A 13,872-nucleotide genomic window follows, 5' to 3' on the forward strand; every position below is an offset into this window, starting at 1 on the left:
TTATTATTATTATTATTATTATTATTATTATTATTATTATTATTATTATTAACCTTTATTTATTAAACAAATGAGGAATTTATGAGGATTTCGCGACGACGACAATAATAATTAATAATAAGATTAAATAATATTAATTGATCTATTGCTTTTCTTCTGGGAGGAGTCGAGAGCGAGGTTCTTCCTCCATTCGCTCCTTTAGAAAACATATTTTATTACATGGATATAATATATATATATATATTGTTAATATATTATTATTATTATTGTTATTGTTATTATAGGGATATAATATCAGATTGTAGTGGAATTAGGATGAGGAAACTCGTGGTTGTCATTCTGTATTAACAGAACGGAAGCTTTTTGCATCTTAGAAAACAAAAAATATATGTATTTAATTATTTCCTTTAAACTGTATTTTATTTTTATTACTTAGGCTTGGATTGGGAATGAATTGGTGATTAAAAGAAATTAATAGCATTAAAGCCTTTGTGGAATTATGAACAGAATGTGAAGAAAAGGAGACGGTAAGAAGAATGAAGAGACTGAGGATGATGATGATGATGATGATAATTTATGTGTTTGTGTGTGTTTTAAATTAAAGTACTGGTTTAGCTAATATTAAATGGCTTGAACAATGGACAATTAATGAGATTTGTTACACATTGTATCTGGAATATTATGTAAAAGATATATTTTTTAACAAAGAATGCTAATAAAAGTTTAGTTAGCCCAAAAAAGAAAGAAAGAAAGAGGCTTAGATTAGCTGGTTCCATTTCCACTTGGATGATCTTCAAGGGGCCTAATAATAATAATAATAATAATAATAATAGGCATCGGTTTATTAATTTGTGTCTGTCATCATGTTTATCCAATTTAAGGGCAGTGGCCTTATTATTATTGTTACTATTGCTATTATTACTACTACATTTATCTGTATAGCGCCATAGGATTTATGTAGCGCTTTGCAGAGGAGAGAAAATGGTCCAAATTAGAAATGAAAGCCTGCCTTCGGAAAGCGACCGAAAACTGATTGTGAAATTAATAAAGTATTACTACACTGAGGTTAAAGCAAGACCACACCAATTTCAATACAAATAATATGGTCATAAAAATCATTGCCAACAGAAATGTTTATCAGCAATTCTCAGTCTTTGGGCCTCTTTTGTGCTTCCTGTACCAAAAAGTGTACATGATCCCTCTATATTGGCCAAACTGCCTCAGACTTAGAGGAGCTGCAGTTTAAATACCTGCAAGAACAAAGTTTGAGGACCACTGACATATATTACATTGAAGGAGAAACAGTGGATGACAAGATCAGCTGAATCTCTTTCAGTGTACACTCATCCCTCCATATTTGTGTTTCTGATATTTGTGGATTTGTTTATTCACGTATTTGATTGATATGTTCTTTCTAGGAATATCTAGGTCCTCTGGTGCAATTCTGGGGTCAACTTTAAAGTTGAAAGACCTAGAGATTCCTACAGAGAATACTCTGCTAGGCCTTTGTAGCTCCTCCATTGAAGTTCTGTGGTCAGTGTCTGTCGGACGTTGGCCACAGAGTTGCCCTGAAGGACCTAGAGATTCCTAGAGAGGTGTCCTCTCAGGTAAAAACATGGTGTTTTTGTTATTTGCAGTTGTTCCATATTCATGGAGGTCTTGTGCCTCTAACCCTAACAAAGGTGGAGGGACAAATGTAATATGTATCAGCAGTCCTCAAATTTTGTTTGGTCTTGTAGGTATTTCAAACTGCAGCTCCTTGAAGTCCTAAGCAGTTTAGCTAATACCGGAAAGACCAAAATACCCTCAAGACCCAAATTTGAGGACCACTGTTACATAATACACTGAAGGAGAAACAGTGGATGACAAGATTAGCTGCTGTAATAGTGTTTCTAGAGTCAATACAGGGACAGAGTTGATATTTGAAGCTATTGCAGGGGCCTGGCTTCCATCCCTATGTGTCTTGTGAGATCTGATAATATTGTGTTGCTGGTAATCACAAGGTAGATGGCTCTTGATGATAGTGCTGTTTTCCAGAGAAGGGGCTGCCTATAAGCCACCCAAAACCTGTGTAAGATAAATCTCATTGTCAGGGGTTGCTATTGCTGATCATACATTACTGAGTAGATTTCGTTGAACTGTTGCCTGCAACAAATGATCTTGGGCTGCTAGATGCTCTCAGTTTGTCCTGTAATAGATTGTCCCATAAGACCAGTTTGGTCCTGCAGATCTTTTTTACTCTCTGTGTTGAGTAGTCATTGGAGTCTGAGAAAGTGCTTGACTTAAGTCTTGGGATTGAGAATGTCTGTTTGATGGGTCTGCCAGGATATGCAGGTCAGTGTAGTAAGCTGTGACAGGATGAAGGTGCAGCAAATGGCAGGTGTAACCAGGATAAGGCTTAGCTGTTATTTTTTAACCCCAACAGAGTCTGAGCAGATAAAGTTGTATAATCGGCCCCGGCTGTGCAGAAAACGGATTTCGTGGTACAGTTGGAAGTTGGAAGCGTGTAAATATTTGTGCTGGTATGTTGTTTACTGCATTTCTTAATGGTGATTATCTGTCCATTATGAAAATATGCGAACACCACTTAAGACATTTTAATTATCCTTCTAAATTATGATTATGATGATAATGATGATTATATTTATTTGTATCCCACTTTTCAGCAGAACTGGGACTCAGAGCGGCTTCACGATATTTAAGAACAATACAATTAAAAACACAAGAAAGTGATATGGAATTAAATTGATAGAATATTAAAATAAATTACTTATTAAAAGAAGAAAAATACAATTAAAAAGATAAAATTTTAAAACACTTAAAATGATACAACATCGTAGTCCTTTATGAATAATGTTTTAAAAAGCCTGCCTGCATAAGAAAGTCTTAACCTGTCAGTGGGAGGCTAATAAGGAGGGAGCCATTTTGATCTCCCTGGGCAAGCAGTTCCTGCCAACCTGTGTCTTCAGGGGGAGTGTAACCCCACTGAGCACAGGCTGGATCCCTATTCCCTGATCTGCCTTCTGACTGACCAGGAGCACCTCTGTATTGTCTGGATTAAGTTTCAACTTGTTTGGCTTATCCAGCCCATTACTGATGGCAGACACTGGTTTAGGACTAGGACAGCCTCCTTGGATTGAGGCGGGAATGAGTTGAGTGTTATCTGCATATTGATGACACTGCACCCCAAAACTCCAGATGACTTCTCCCAGTGGTTTCATGTATATGTTGAATAGCATAAGGGACAACGCAGAACCCTGGGGGACCCCACAGGCCAATGGCCAGGGGTCAAGCAGGAGTCCCCCAGCACCACCTTTTGAGTTCGCCCCTCCAGGAAGGAATGGAGCCACTGTAAAACAGTACCTCCAAGTCTAAAGTAAAATATCCCATAATCCATAGTTCATGTCCCCCTGACCCCCAGGAAAAAAGCATTTCTGGGCAAACTGTGGGTCCCCCCCCCCAAAGTGTTGAGGTTTTTTTCATGGGCCTTAACATCCCTATCTTTGAGTCTCCTCCCTTCAAAACGTACACCTTTAATGGGAGACCTGTCCCATGAGTAGATTCAGAACTGGTTTATTCACATGTTAGCCCCACCGAATTCAAGAAAGTCTATTAAGCAAAAAGCTGCACACAAGGCTGGCCTCTTCAGTAGCAGTTTCACCTAATGCTCACAGCATCTTTCCAGAAGGCTCAGAAACACAATGGGTTTTCTGTCTGCTGTTTGTATAAATAGTACAAATACACCAGTTGCAATAAATATTTGCATTCTGGCTAGTATATTTCAGGCTACATATGTCAGACCCTCATCCACAGTGTTGTCATGAGTCAGATTTGACTTGCAGCCAGCTAATAATAATAAATGTCAGGCTAAGGATATTTTCTTGGTTGTGTGAATGACTAAAATCCACCTGTTGACAGATGGTTATACAGTATTGTATTTGGCAGCTGTAGTGTGGTACAAAACATAACTGATGGTATTTTCTAGGGGAATAACATTCTGCCACTTTCTGATCTCTTTCTTAGGAAGATAACAATGTCGAAAGATGAAGACAAGGGGATCCCTGTGAGGGTGGCGCTGAGGTGCCGCCCTTTAGTTCCCAAAGAAATTGCAGAGGGGTGCCATATGTGCTTGTCTTTTGTCCCAGGAGAAGCGCAGGTAAGGAGAGCTTTTGCATTTGGGGAGTTCTTGTGTGTTTTAACTTACCCAAAAGAGATGGGAATCCAATGTTGTTCAGCTGCAATTCCCAGCATCCCCAGCAGTGGCAGAGGCCAGAGGTAGAAAACTTTCTGGTGCTATATTTTTCCTTAGGACCCCCCCCCCCCTCAAATCTCCCCCAGTATATTGTTATCTGGGCTATTGTACTGCAGGCATGTTAAATGAACTACACATTTATCATTCTTAAGGAGACAAGCATTGACAATGCTCAATGTGAATGCACTACTGAACTTGTTTCTCTTTCACAAAATCTCTTGCTTCTCAATCAATGGTTAGTTAAGTAGTCTAAATGAAGTGTGATAAGTTGCCTGTGACCACAGATTCACATCCATCCTTTGTTGGAACAGAATGTTTGATTGGATGTCCTGAAACAGATCTTTCTCAACTTGAAAAGGAACTGTCAAGTAGTGCAGAAAATGAGTGAAACTGAAGTTACTACAGTTATACTGCAGCAAAATAAAGTTGAATTGTCACTACAAAGTATGTCAAGTACAGTGATTTTCAGATTTATGCCCTTAAAAAAGTGTTCTTTGAGGTGTAATGGGGTTGTTGTTAAAAAATAATGAAAGTATATGCTCTTCTCTTTATATGATTACCAATATTCCAATAAAATAATTTCCGTATAAAGTTTCTAACCTGTATAAATATCACATTGTGGCCAAAAGTTCTAAATCAAATAACAGTATGTAAAGCACTAGAAAAACTCCCTGTGTTTTCCAGTTACACGTTTTCTGGAAAATCCACATTGCTGCTCAGTGGCAAAGAATGCTGAGAGTAATGGTCTCTCTACCTTTGAAGGGCCATGCGATTCCAAACCCTGCTCTGATAGATTGCTAACCTTGAACATCTGGGAATTTATGTTGCTACAAATTAGACTATTGCTTAACAATAAAGGGTTGACTGTGTTTGTGGTAAAATGTTAGTTCTCACTCATCTTTCCTCACAGGTAATCCTAGGGAAAGACAAGCCATTCACGTATGATCACGTGTTTGACCCTGCTACTGAGCAAGAGGAGGTTTTTAAAACGTGCATCGTTCCCCTCGTTAGGGGCATTTTTAAAGGTGAGAATTATGAGATGAATGAGAGGTATTTTCATGAAGAAGGTGGTTTCCTGAAGGCAAGGTATTAGCCATAGTTGTTCTAGAAATTTGAGATTATTTAGATTCTTGAAAAAGGTCTTGAAAAAGGTGAACGGCAAAGATGTTTAAGGTTGACAAAGAAGAACAAAAGAAGAGACAACTACAACCTATACACACACACACACACCTTACTAACTTAACACTAGACTTGTCTTTTATGTTTTATGTTGACAAATGACAAAATGTAAGATTGAATGACTTGTAATTTTTTAAATTAATAAAACCTTTTTTAAAAAACTAATAAAAGGGCCAGTTTTCTTAGTTGGGGGAAATTTTCCTCCCAGGATCCAGTTTTGGAGGGGACATAGGGCTGCATTCTGGCAGGGAGCATGGCGAAGGACACATGATGGGGCCAAAGTAGATGACCTGGGAACATTCTTACTGATTTGGATACTTTCCCTTTAAACATAGAAATTAATGGATGGACTCAATCCAGGGAGGTCACAGGCATGGATTTGCAGGACCTGAGCGGAGCAGGCGAGGACAGGGGTTCTTGCAGGTCCACAGGGTTGCTATGAATTGGGATGGACTCGAGGGCAGCTAACAGTAACAACGATAGTTCTAGGCATGTGTTTTCAGGAGCTGTTTCTGGGCCTTTACATCACTGTGCAGTTCTATGCAGGGAATTTAAAGTGTGCTTTCTGTCCAAATGGAGATTTCCTGTGGGGCACATCCAGAGGTCATGGGAATTTGTTACCTGGATAGTATATTTTGTCCAGGAGAATGCTAGGGCTCTCAACTTTATTCTGCAGATGAGTCTTCTCCAGCTAGTTGCCCTAACAGTGTTGGCCACAGGAGAGCTGTGGAGAGACAAACTCAGTAGGCACCAGACTGGGGAAGGTTGCTCTAGATTTTTTATTGATTATCAGAGATGAAAACCTGGCTTGTTGGACCTTTAGACTGTACCTCAGGGGTAGGCAAATGGGGGTGGACTGGGGGGCAAATTTTCTGCCCTCTTCCAAAGAAAAAGTGCTTAGAAATACACTTCTGGCTGTTCAAACTGAATTGCTGCTCAGATAGGCATCCAGGAGAGGCAATGCACTGTGCTGTGGGTGCGGGTTCAGAAACAGGGTAGAGGGCCATAAAAACATCTTTGGGGGACCATATGTGTCCTCATGGCTGTGCTTTACCTGCCTTTCCCATATATCCGCCCTGAGCTCTCTTGATAGAGGGCCGAGTATAAATATTTTAATAAATGAATATCTTGTGATTTTGGAGTTCTGTTTCATGCTTGTTGCTATAAGAAGAAACAAACAATAAAATATTAGAGGTGATTTTTTTTCTACAAGGAGTAGTTTCTGATTGTAAGAACCTAAATAACCTGAGGTAGTGATCACTCAGGTACTGAAGCCTGGGCAACATGACCCTCTTTTGTTCTATGGCTCCTGACTGAGGGAAGAGCAAGTATGCTCAATGGGCTTCTCTCTGTAATCAGGCAGCCAGCCTCATAGGAATGACCTTCATTTTCTTTTCTGGTTTTAATTCCCTAGGGTACAATGCTACCGTTTTAGCCTATGGACAGACGGGGTCTGGGAAAACCTACTCCATGGGAGGAGCCTATACAGCTGACCAAGAGAATGACCCCAGTGTTGGAGTCATCCCCAGAGTCATAAGGCTTCTCTTCCAAGAAATGAAAGAAAAAACAGACTGGCAGTTTTCCTTGAAAGTCTCCTATTTAGAGGTAGAAGCCATTTATGCTTTCCAGAAACCAATAGCTTCTATTGATAATAGTTGTTTATCTGTTGCTTTGAAATCCAAAGCTTGGGGAGATTATTGCTGGGTCCTTGGCTGAGGCTGAGTTCAGATGCCTCAAAATAAGGCTGGACATTTGTTCAGTAAAGAAAGATCTGATCAATTGATTCATCAAGTATTTTTGAAGTCTTAACTGCTTTGTAATTCTCAAGATACTTTAAGCATTCTTGGGTTTGATGTTTATCCTAATTACCAAAACAATCTAGTCAACTGCTGTTCTGAAAGCATCTATCTCTTTGTTTATTAAATGTAACAAAATTTTATAGTTTTCAATAATGCCAAGGGAAGGAGACTATAAAAGCAAACAAGGAATTGAATTATTCTTCTCTGTGGCTTATTTCTTGGGACAGGAACAGCTTGCTTTCTTTTAAAAGAAAAAAATAAAACAATGATTTACAGCAAGCAGTCGGTCAAGACGTTTATTGATAATGTTTGACTAGTCAGTTGATAATGGGAAGCAGCTCTAAGCTTGTCATGTACTTAAAAATGTTTAGCACTTGCTTTCTCATATGTGGGAAGAAAGGTGGGGGAAATTTCCACATGGGGCATATAAACTGGCTTTGGCAATATTAAACTGTTTCTCTTCCTCTCTGAAGACGAGGGTGGAGCTCAGTCTTCCTTAGCTCAGCCTTTCAGTCAAGCTATTTCTTCCAGATGTGATACACAAGGAACACCAGTATCCACAGCACTGGAGCAGGTGCATCCATTGATCCTGCATTTGTTAGCTTGAAGATAACTCCCTTGTTCCATGAGGCTTGCTTGAAGAATGTAGACATAAGATTACAGTTTTTGTTTTGTGTTAGGTTATTTTTAATCCACTTCTGCTTTCTGTCCTTGTGTTGTTCCTATGCTGCCTCTTCTGTTTGTATATAGAGATCTAAGCTTCTCTTTTAATGTCTCCAGATCTACAATGAGGACATCTTAGACCTTTTGTTGCCAGTCAAAGACAGGACATCTCAAATCAGCATCCGTGAAGACCCCAAGGAAGGCATAAAGGTAGACTTTAATCTATCAGTGCTTGTGGGTTTTCTTTAAGAGAATAGTGTGTGAAATGTTACAGAAGGCTGCTGATGTCAAAATGGATCTTACTTTGAACTGTAGTAGACATAAGCAGACTCCCTTCTCTAAGTGTGATAGACTTGTACAAACGCTTTTCTTCAATAAAGATGAGAATCTAAAATAGGCATCCATTATAAATGGGTCCTCCCTTTTGGCTCCCCAAGCCCATGAAGATGGGTAAATAGATGCAATATGTTGAACGCTGAGCTAATTTGCTGCCCATCCCTTCCAAAAAAAGAGAAAAGCAAGTATAATAACTTACTCTGCTTCTTGTTCACAATTAATCTACCTAAACAGCTGATTTCATCTGAATTTTACTTTTCTATCTGAATTCTATCTCTAACATGAAGTAAGACAGTACATTATTGTAACTTGACTCCTTTGCCAGATGGTGACTGATGCATGGCAATGCATCAGTAAATATAGATACAGGTGAGTGGCATTTGAATGTATACCATTTAGACTTTGCCATTCATCCAGATGGCTCTGATTAGATATATACTGGGATGCACCAAAGCAAGGATACAGGCAAGAATGGAGGCCTTGTGCATTTTTAAAGATGCTATAAATGAAGGGATAATTGCTTCCTCCCACTCTTGTCTCTTAATTCAGATTGTGGGACTAACAGAACATGAGGTGACTAGTGCCCAAGAGACAGTTCTTTGCCTGGAGCAAGGGAACAACTCCCGAACTGTGGCTGCCACAGCTATGAATACTCAGTCATCACGCTCTCATGCTATTTTTACCATGTCCATTGAGCAGAAAAGCAAGAGTGACAGGTAAGCAAAAGCATTCAGAAACTGGATAATTTAACAGGACTTGTAATGTAGCCCCCCTCCCTCCCTCCCTCCCTCCCTCCCTGTGTGTGTTGTGTGAACACAAAGCACCTTTATATCAAAACCCAAGAAGGGGAATATTGGGTGAAGAAAAGAATACCTTGACTTGATTTCGGGTAGAAGGACAACTAACACAGAATCTTGAAAATGTATGCCTTGATGTCAGGAGAGCTTTTTGCATCTTTGCAATACTATCCATTAAATAACCATTGCCATAACCTTTCCCATACACTGTCTTATGACTGGTTCATTCTGTTTCTGACTTAGAAACACCAGCTTCCGTTGCAAACTGCATCTGGTAGACCTTGCTGGTTCTGAAAGGCAGAAGAAGACAAAAGCAGAAGGTGATCGACTTAGGGAAGGTAAGCAGGATACATTTCAGACAGCAAAGTGGGTTTGTCTGTAGGAGTTCCATGGTTTCATGTTTCAGAAATCTTTTTTAGTCCTTGTTCTGGGCTCTTTATCAATCAAATATCTTAGGGTTACTTAAAGTGAGGACTAATGATTTATGTGGCCTTGTTAGCATAAACAGAAATAAATGTTTATTTTTCCATTTTCCTGCTTTCATATTTCACTCTGAACATTTTTTATTTGAGTTACTTTCTTAGAAAGATTCACCTAAGAGCATGCCTCACCTTGGCTTTCTTTTTTCTGTGTAGGAATCAACATTAACAAAGGACTTCTCTGTCTGGGGAATGTCATCAGCGCTCTTGGGGATGAAACCAAGAAGGGGAATTTTGTCCCTTATAGGGACTCTAAACTAACACGACTTTTGCAAGGTAAAAATGGAACACGAGGCCCACTGGGAATTATTTTGAGCCTCTGGGAATCTATTTTTCCCATTGCCAAAGGGAAGGTGGTAGATTCTTATGTATTTATTATTTATTTAGAGCATTTATACTGCACTCTTCAGCCACAAACACTCTCAGAGTGGCTTACATATTGCTAATTTGACAGCTTCCTGCCCTCGGGTTTACTGTCTACAAAGACATGACACAAAAGAAGAAGGGAATGGCAGTGGGGAAAGCGGATCAAGTCCAGCAGATACTGCCAGTTATTCTCTCCCTCCAAGGCGAGGGTGGTAGCAGTTAAAATGGAGGGAGGGCCTTTCATCTGCCTTTGGGGCTGGGCATGGTGGAGTTCTGACTGCCTCTTCTCTCCCTTGGATGCCAGGGTGGTGGCATTTGGAATAGAGGAAGGGAGGACTTTCATCTGCTTCTGGGCCTAGGCATGGTAGAGCCTGCCTCTTTTCTTTCTCTGAGGCCAAGGTGGTAGCAATTAAGATGAAAAGAGAGCCATAAGATGGAGGGAGGGCCTTCTTTGAAGAAGCTTTTGAAACAGGTTGTGTGGTCACCACACAGGGATGCTGTAGCTATGAATTCTTGTACTGACAGGGGGTTAAATTAAATGGCCCTTGGGGTCTCTTCCAGCTCCATGATTCTACGAAAAACAGTAAACTATAGGTTTGAAGTATTTTTTTAAGCCAAAACATAGACTAAATTGATGTCCTGCTTCTTTATCCTTCAGATTCCTTGGGAGGCAATAGCCACACTCTGATGATTGCCTGCGTGAGCCCAGCAGATTCCAATATGGAGGAGACTTTGAATACCCTTCGCTATGCTGACAGGGCCAGAAAAATAAAAAACAAGCCAATAGTTAATATTGACCCCCAGGCTGCAGAGATCAACCGGTTAAGGCTGCAGGTATTTCCCTCTTTTGATGGGGTGCACCCAGAATTAGGGAGAGGGAACGGATTGCCATACCCTCCCCAGATATAGAGATATTTGTCCCCTCATCTGTCTATTTTCCCTCGCCAATGTTTCTGCCTATTTTTTAGTTGTTCAATGTTTTTAATGTTTTAAATGTTTTAATATTATTACTGTTTAATTCTGTTTTAGTACTGGGAATGGGGGGTGGTGGTAGGTCTAGGGGTTTGATTTTTTAACTCTAATGTAATTTGTTGTATTTTATTGTTGTAACCCGCCCGGGAGGGCTAGAAATAAATCTATTATTATTATTATTATTATTTTAGGTATGTGTGTAGCTCTGCAGAAATTCTCCAATTGCTGCCCTTGTTGTGAATCACAAACATCATGTTCTTAGTTAAGAATGGCAAAACAAGCATAATCATATTCTTTCTTCCAGGTTCAAGAGTTGCAGATCCTATTGCTACAGGCTCATGGAGGGACACTTCCAGTTTCTATTGGGTAAGGAATGCTTAACCATACTTGTACCTCTTAGTTAAGGGGTGGCTCATTAGGTGGTTGAGGTTATTTTTTCCATTATGTTAAAGGCTGGTAGCGGAAATCTTTCCTCTTTTCCCTTATCAGCTTGAATGCAGAAGAGCCTTCACCCTCCTTGCTTAGATTTTGGGTTGAAAAAAAATGGGGTTCTGGCCAGACTAAAATATGTGCTTACCATATTCTGGGAGTAGAGACTCCGGCAGATATAAGAAGAATGGAGTGGGGGGGGGGGGACTACTAGCTTACTTGCAACTTCCAAAACCTCTTGAATCAGTACATGGGATAAATTTTGGCTCTTGAATTCTTTGGAAACCAGGTGGTCTGCCAAATATGTAGGGAAAACCCTTCTGGCTTTGAAAAAATTGTATTTGATGTTAGAAACACAATAACCTATTTAGAAGCTAAAACATGTCACATAATCTGTTTGAAACCCGGCCAGACATAGCATAGCTTGCAGACCACACATAGTTTTTGTTCAGCTTCTTTTTAGAATTGCAGATTGTTATTTTAAGTTTTGCTTGGCAGTGGCAGAAGGCCCTCACTAATGTCTCTTGCCTTCTTCCTGTCAGTGGTGAGCCCTCAGAAAACTTGCAGTCTCTGATGGAGAAGAACCACTCTCTCACAGAGGAGAATGCAAAACTAAGCCGTAGTCTGAGTGAAGCAGCGAGCCAGATTGCTCAACTGCTGGAGAGCTTCATTAAGGTAAGGCTGCACACTTGAAGACACTGGTTTTGATTTGCCTAGCCACGTATTAGTCATCTGTAGGCTCCAATATAGTTCTCTCATCCCAAACCATGTTCATTGGTAATTTCTGAGTCATTTTTTAAAGGAGGCTTGATGATTTCTCTCTTTCATGTCAGCCCATTTCATAGATACAGGGGCAATTTTGGCCAGACTCCTCATATTAATTTATATAACCAGGGGCTATGTGAGTGTTAAGCTTTTGATATGATGTTGTGTAAAGAGATATGCACTGCTTTCTTGTGCAACACTTTCCCCTGGGCTGCGTAACAGCACTTGAATGAAGAAGAAGCTGTGCTGAGCTCCACCTCCCCAACCTAAACAGCCACTGACTGGCAGAATGGGGCAGGGATGAGTAGCTCCCTCTGATCCCATTGCTCTCTAGACCTTGACATAAGTGTGCTGGGGGAAAATTATACTCCACCAGTGTGAAGGAGGAACTTCGCCATTGTGTGCTCATCACTACCAGACTTCTATCTTTGATATGTTTGAGTTTACATGCAGACACTTAATGCCAGGTGCAATCCTTGTCCCTCACATTTAGTAGCGCACTTCCAAGATTTCCTGGGCACAAAGTAGATTGCATGTGGCCTTCTAGGGCTATTTTGTGTTCCCCAGAGTTCCCTTTTTGTTGTTGTTGCAATGTCCTCTAGTGATGGGCACTTTGCCATCTTTTGGGGGACCTCTGGGTTATTTTTTATGCAAGGGGTGCATTTTTTCTAATAGGATGTGAACCAGGACACTTTCTCTTAGGAAAAAAAAGGTTTCTCCTCAGCCTAAAATAAAATAGGATGCCCCAAAACATGGCAAAATTGCATCCATGCCTTCTAGATGGCATTGGGGAGCAAAAAAGGGGATTGTTAAAGGAGGACAGCTGTCCAAAGTCTCCTGGGGAGTCAGTGCATCCATTAATCCCTGATAGTGGCCACCCCATCTAAAGAATAAAGAATGCCCAAGAAACACTCATAATTGCTTGTCTCATACTACTACTGTTGATCCATAACTAAAATGACATTGTTGTTCATAACATGTTTTCTGTTTTTTGTAGACAGAACATAAGAATGAAACAATCAATACCAGACTGGAGGAGCTCCAGCAACATCCTGTGTAAGCACATTCCCTGTACATGCTTACATGCTTAGGCTGTAGAGCACTTGGCATGGGACTGACTCCACAGAGATCAGGACTGAGTGAAGCGCTGCCCTTCCAATGCTGTTTGGCTGCTGCGCCAGCTCATCCCTAGCCAGCACAGCAGTTGGTGAGGGACAATGGAAGTCGCAGATCAACTGGAGGGCCACACATTGACCACCTTTGATCTAGAATAGAGAAAATGCAGCCTATTGACCACATTTGGCTTCCCAGGATCCTCGCCCCAGAATTTTCACCTGAAAATTGTGCTTCAGAATCCACAGAAAGAAAGCAAATGGTCCTTAGCCCCTTGTCTTAGGGGGCCAGGCAGAGGGGAAGCATCCAGTTGAAATATTCTGAGAAGAACCCTCTCCCCAGAAGTGAATTAATGTTTTGTTTTACTTTTATTTTTGCATGTGTATCTATCTGTATATTTATTTCATTGATATGCTGCCTTTCTCCCAAAGTGGAACCCTGTGGGCTCTATCTCTGGTACAAGTTTCCCATCCATCTAGAACAGTGATGGTGATCCTTTTAGAGATCAAGTGCCCAAATAGCAACCCCAAACCCACTTATTTATCCCAAAATACCACGTCCCTCTGGCTTTCTGGTGACAAACTCTGGCATAGAGAGGGCTCTGAGTGCCACCTCTGGCATGTGTGCCATAGGTTCGTCACCACTGATCTAGAATATAAGGGGAGGAGATTTTGTGCTGCTTATTATTCTTTTTCAGGCATGATAATTGGCAGCTAAAAATT

General features: G+C 40.4%; 1 protein-coding gene across 3 annotated transcripts in view; it reads left to right on the forward strand.

Moving 5' to 3' along the window:
* Nucleotides 1-13,872, forward strand: part of KIF4A (kinesin family member 4A) — a 32,679-nt gene that overhangs the window by 307 nt on the left and 18,500 nt on the right. For all 3 annotated transcript variants that reach the window (XM_042473420.1, XM_042473419.1, XM_042473421.1), the window contains exons 2-14: nucleotides 437-527; nucleotides 2,426-2,522; nucleotides 4,024-4,156; nucleotides 5,163-5,277; nucleotides 6,846-7,036; nucleotides 8,011-8,103; nucleotides 8,779-8,945; nucleotides 9,270-9,364; nucleotides 9,662-9,781; nucleotides 10,530-10,705; nucleotides 11,148-11,209; nucleotides 11,815-11,947; nucleotides 13,035-13,093. In XM_042473420.1, the coding sequence (XP_042329354.1) occupies nucleotides 4,034-4,156; nucleotides 5,163-5,277; nucleotides 6,846-7,036; nucleotides 8,011-8,103; nucleotides 8,779-8,945; nucleotides 9,270-9,364; nucleotides 9,662-9,781; nucleotides 10,530-10,705; nucleotides 11,148-11,209; nucleotides 11,815-11,947; nucleotides 13,035-13,093 (1,334 nt within the window). In that variant the 5' untranslated portion in view covers nucleotides 437-527; nucleotides 2,426-2,522; nucleotides 4,024-4,033. The remainder of the gene's footprint in view (nucleotides 1-436; nucleotides 528-2,425; nucleotides 2,523-4,023; nucleotides 4,157-5,162; nucleotides 5,278-6,845; nucleotides 7,037-8,010; nucleotides 8,104-8,778; nucleotides 8,946-9,269; nucleotides 9,365-9,661; nucleotides 9,782-10,529; nucleotides 10,706-11,147; nucleotides 11,210-11,814; nucleotides 11,948-13,034; nucleotides 13,094-13,872) is intronic.

Source organism: Sceloporus undulatus, chromosome 6, assembly GCF_019175285.1.
Source record: "Sceloporus undulatus isolate JIND9_A2432 ecotype Alabama chromosome 6, SceUnd_v1.1, whole genome shotgun sequence".
Classification (NCBI taxonomy): domain Eukaryota; kingdom Metazoa; phylum Chordata; class Lepidosauria; order Squamata; family Phrynosomatidae; genus Sceloporus; species Sceloporus undulatus.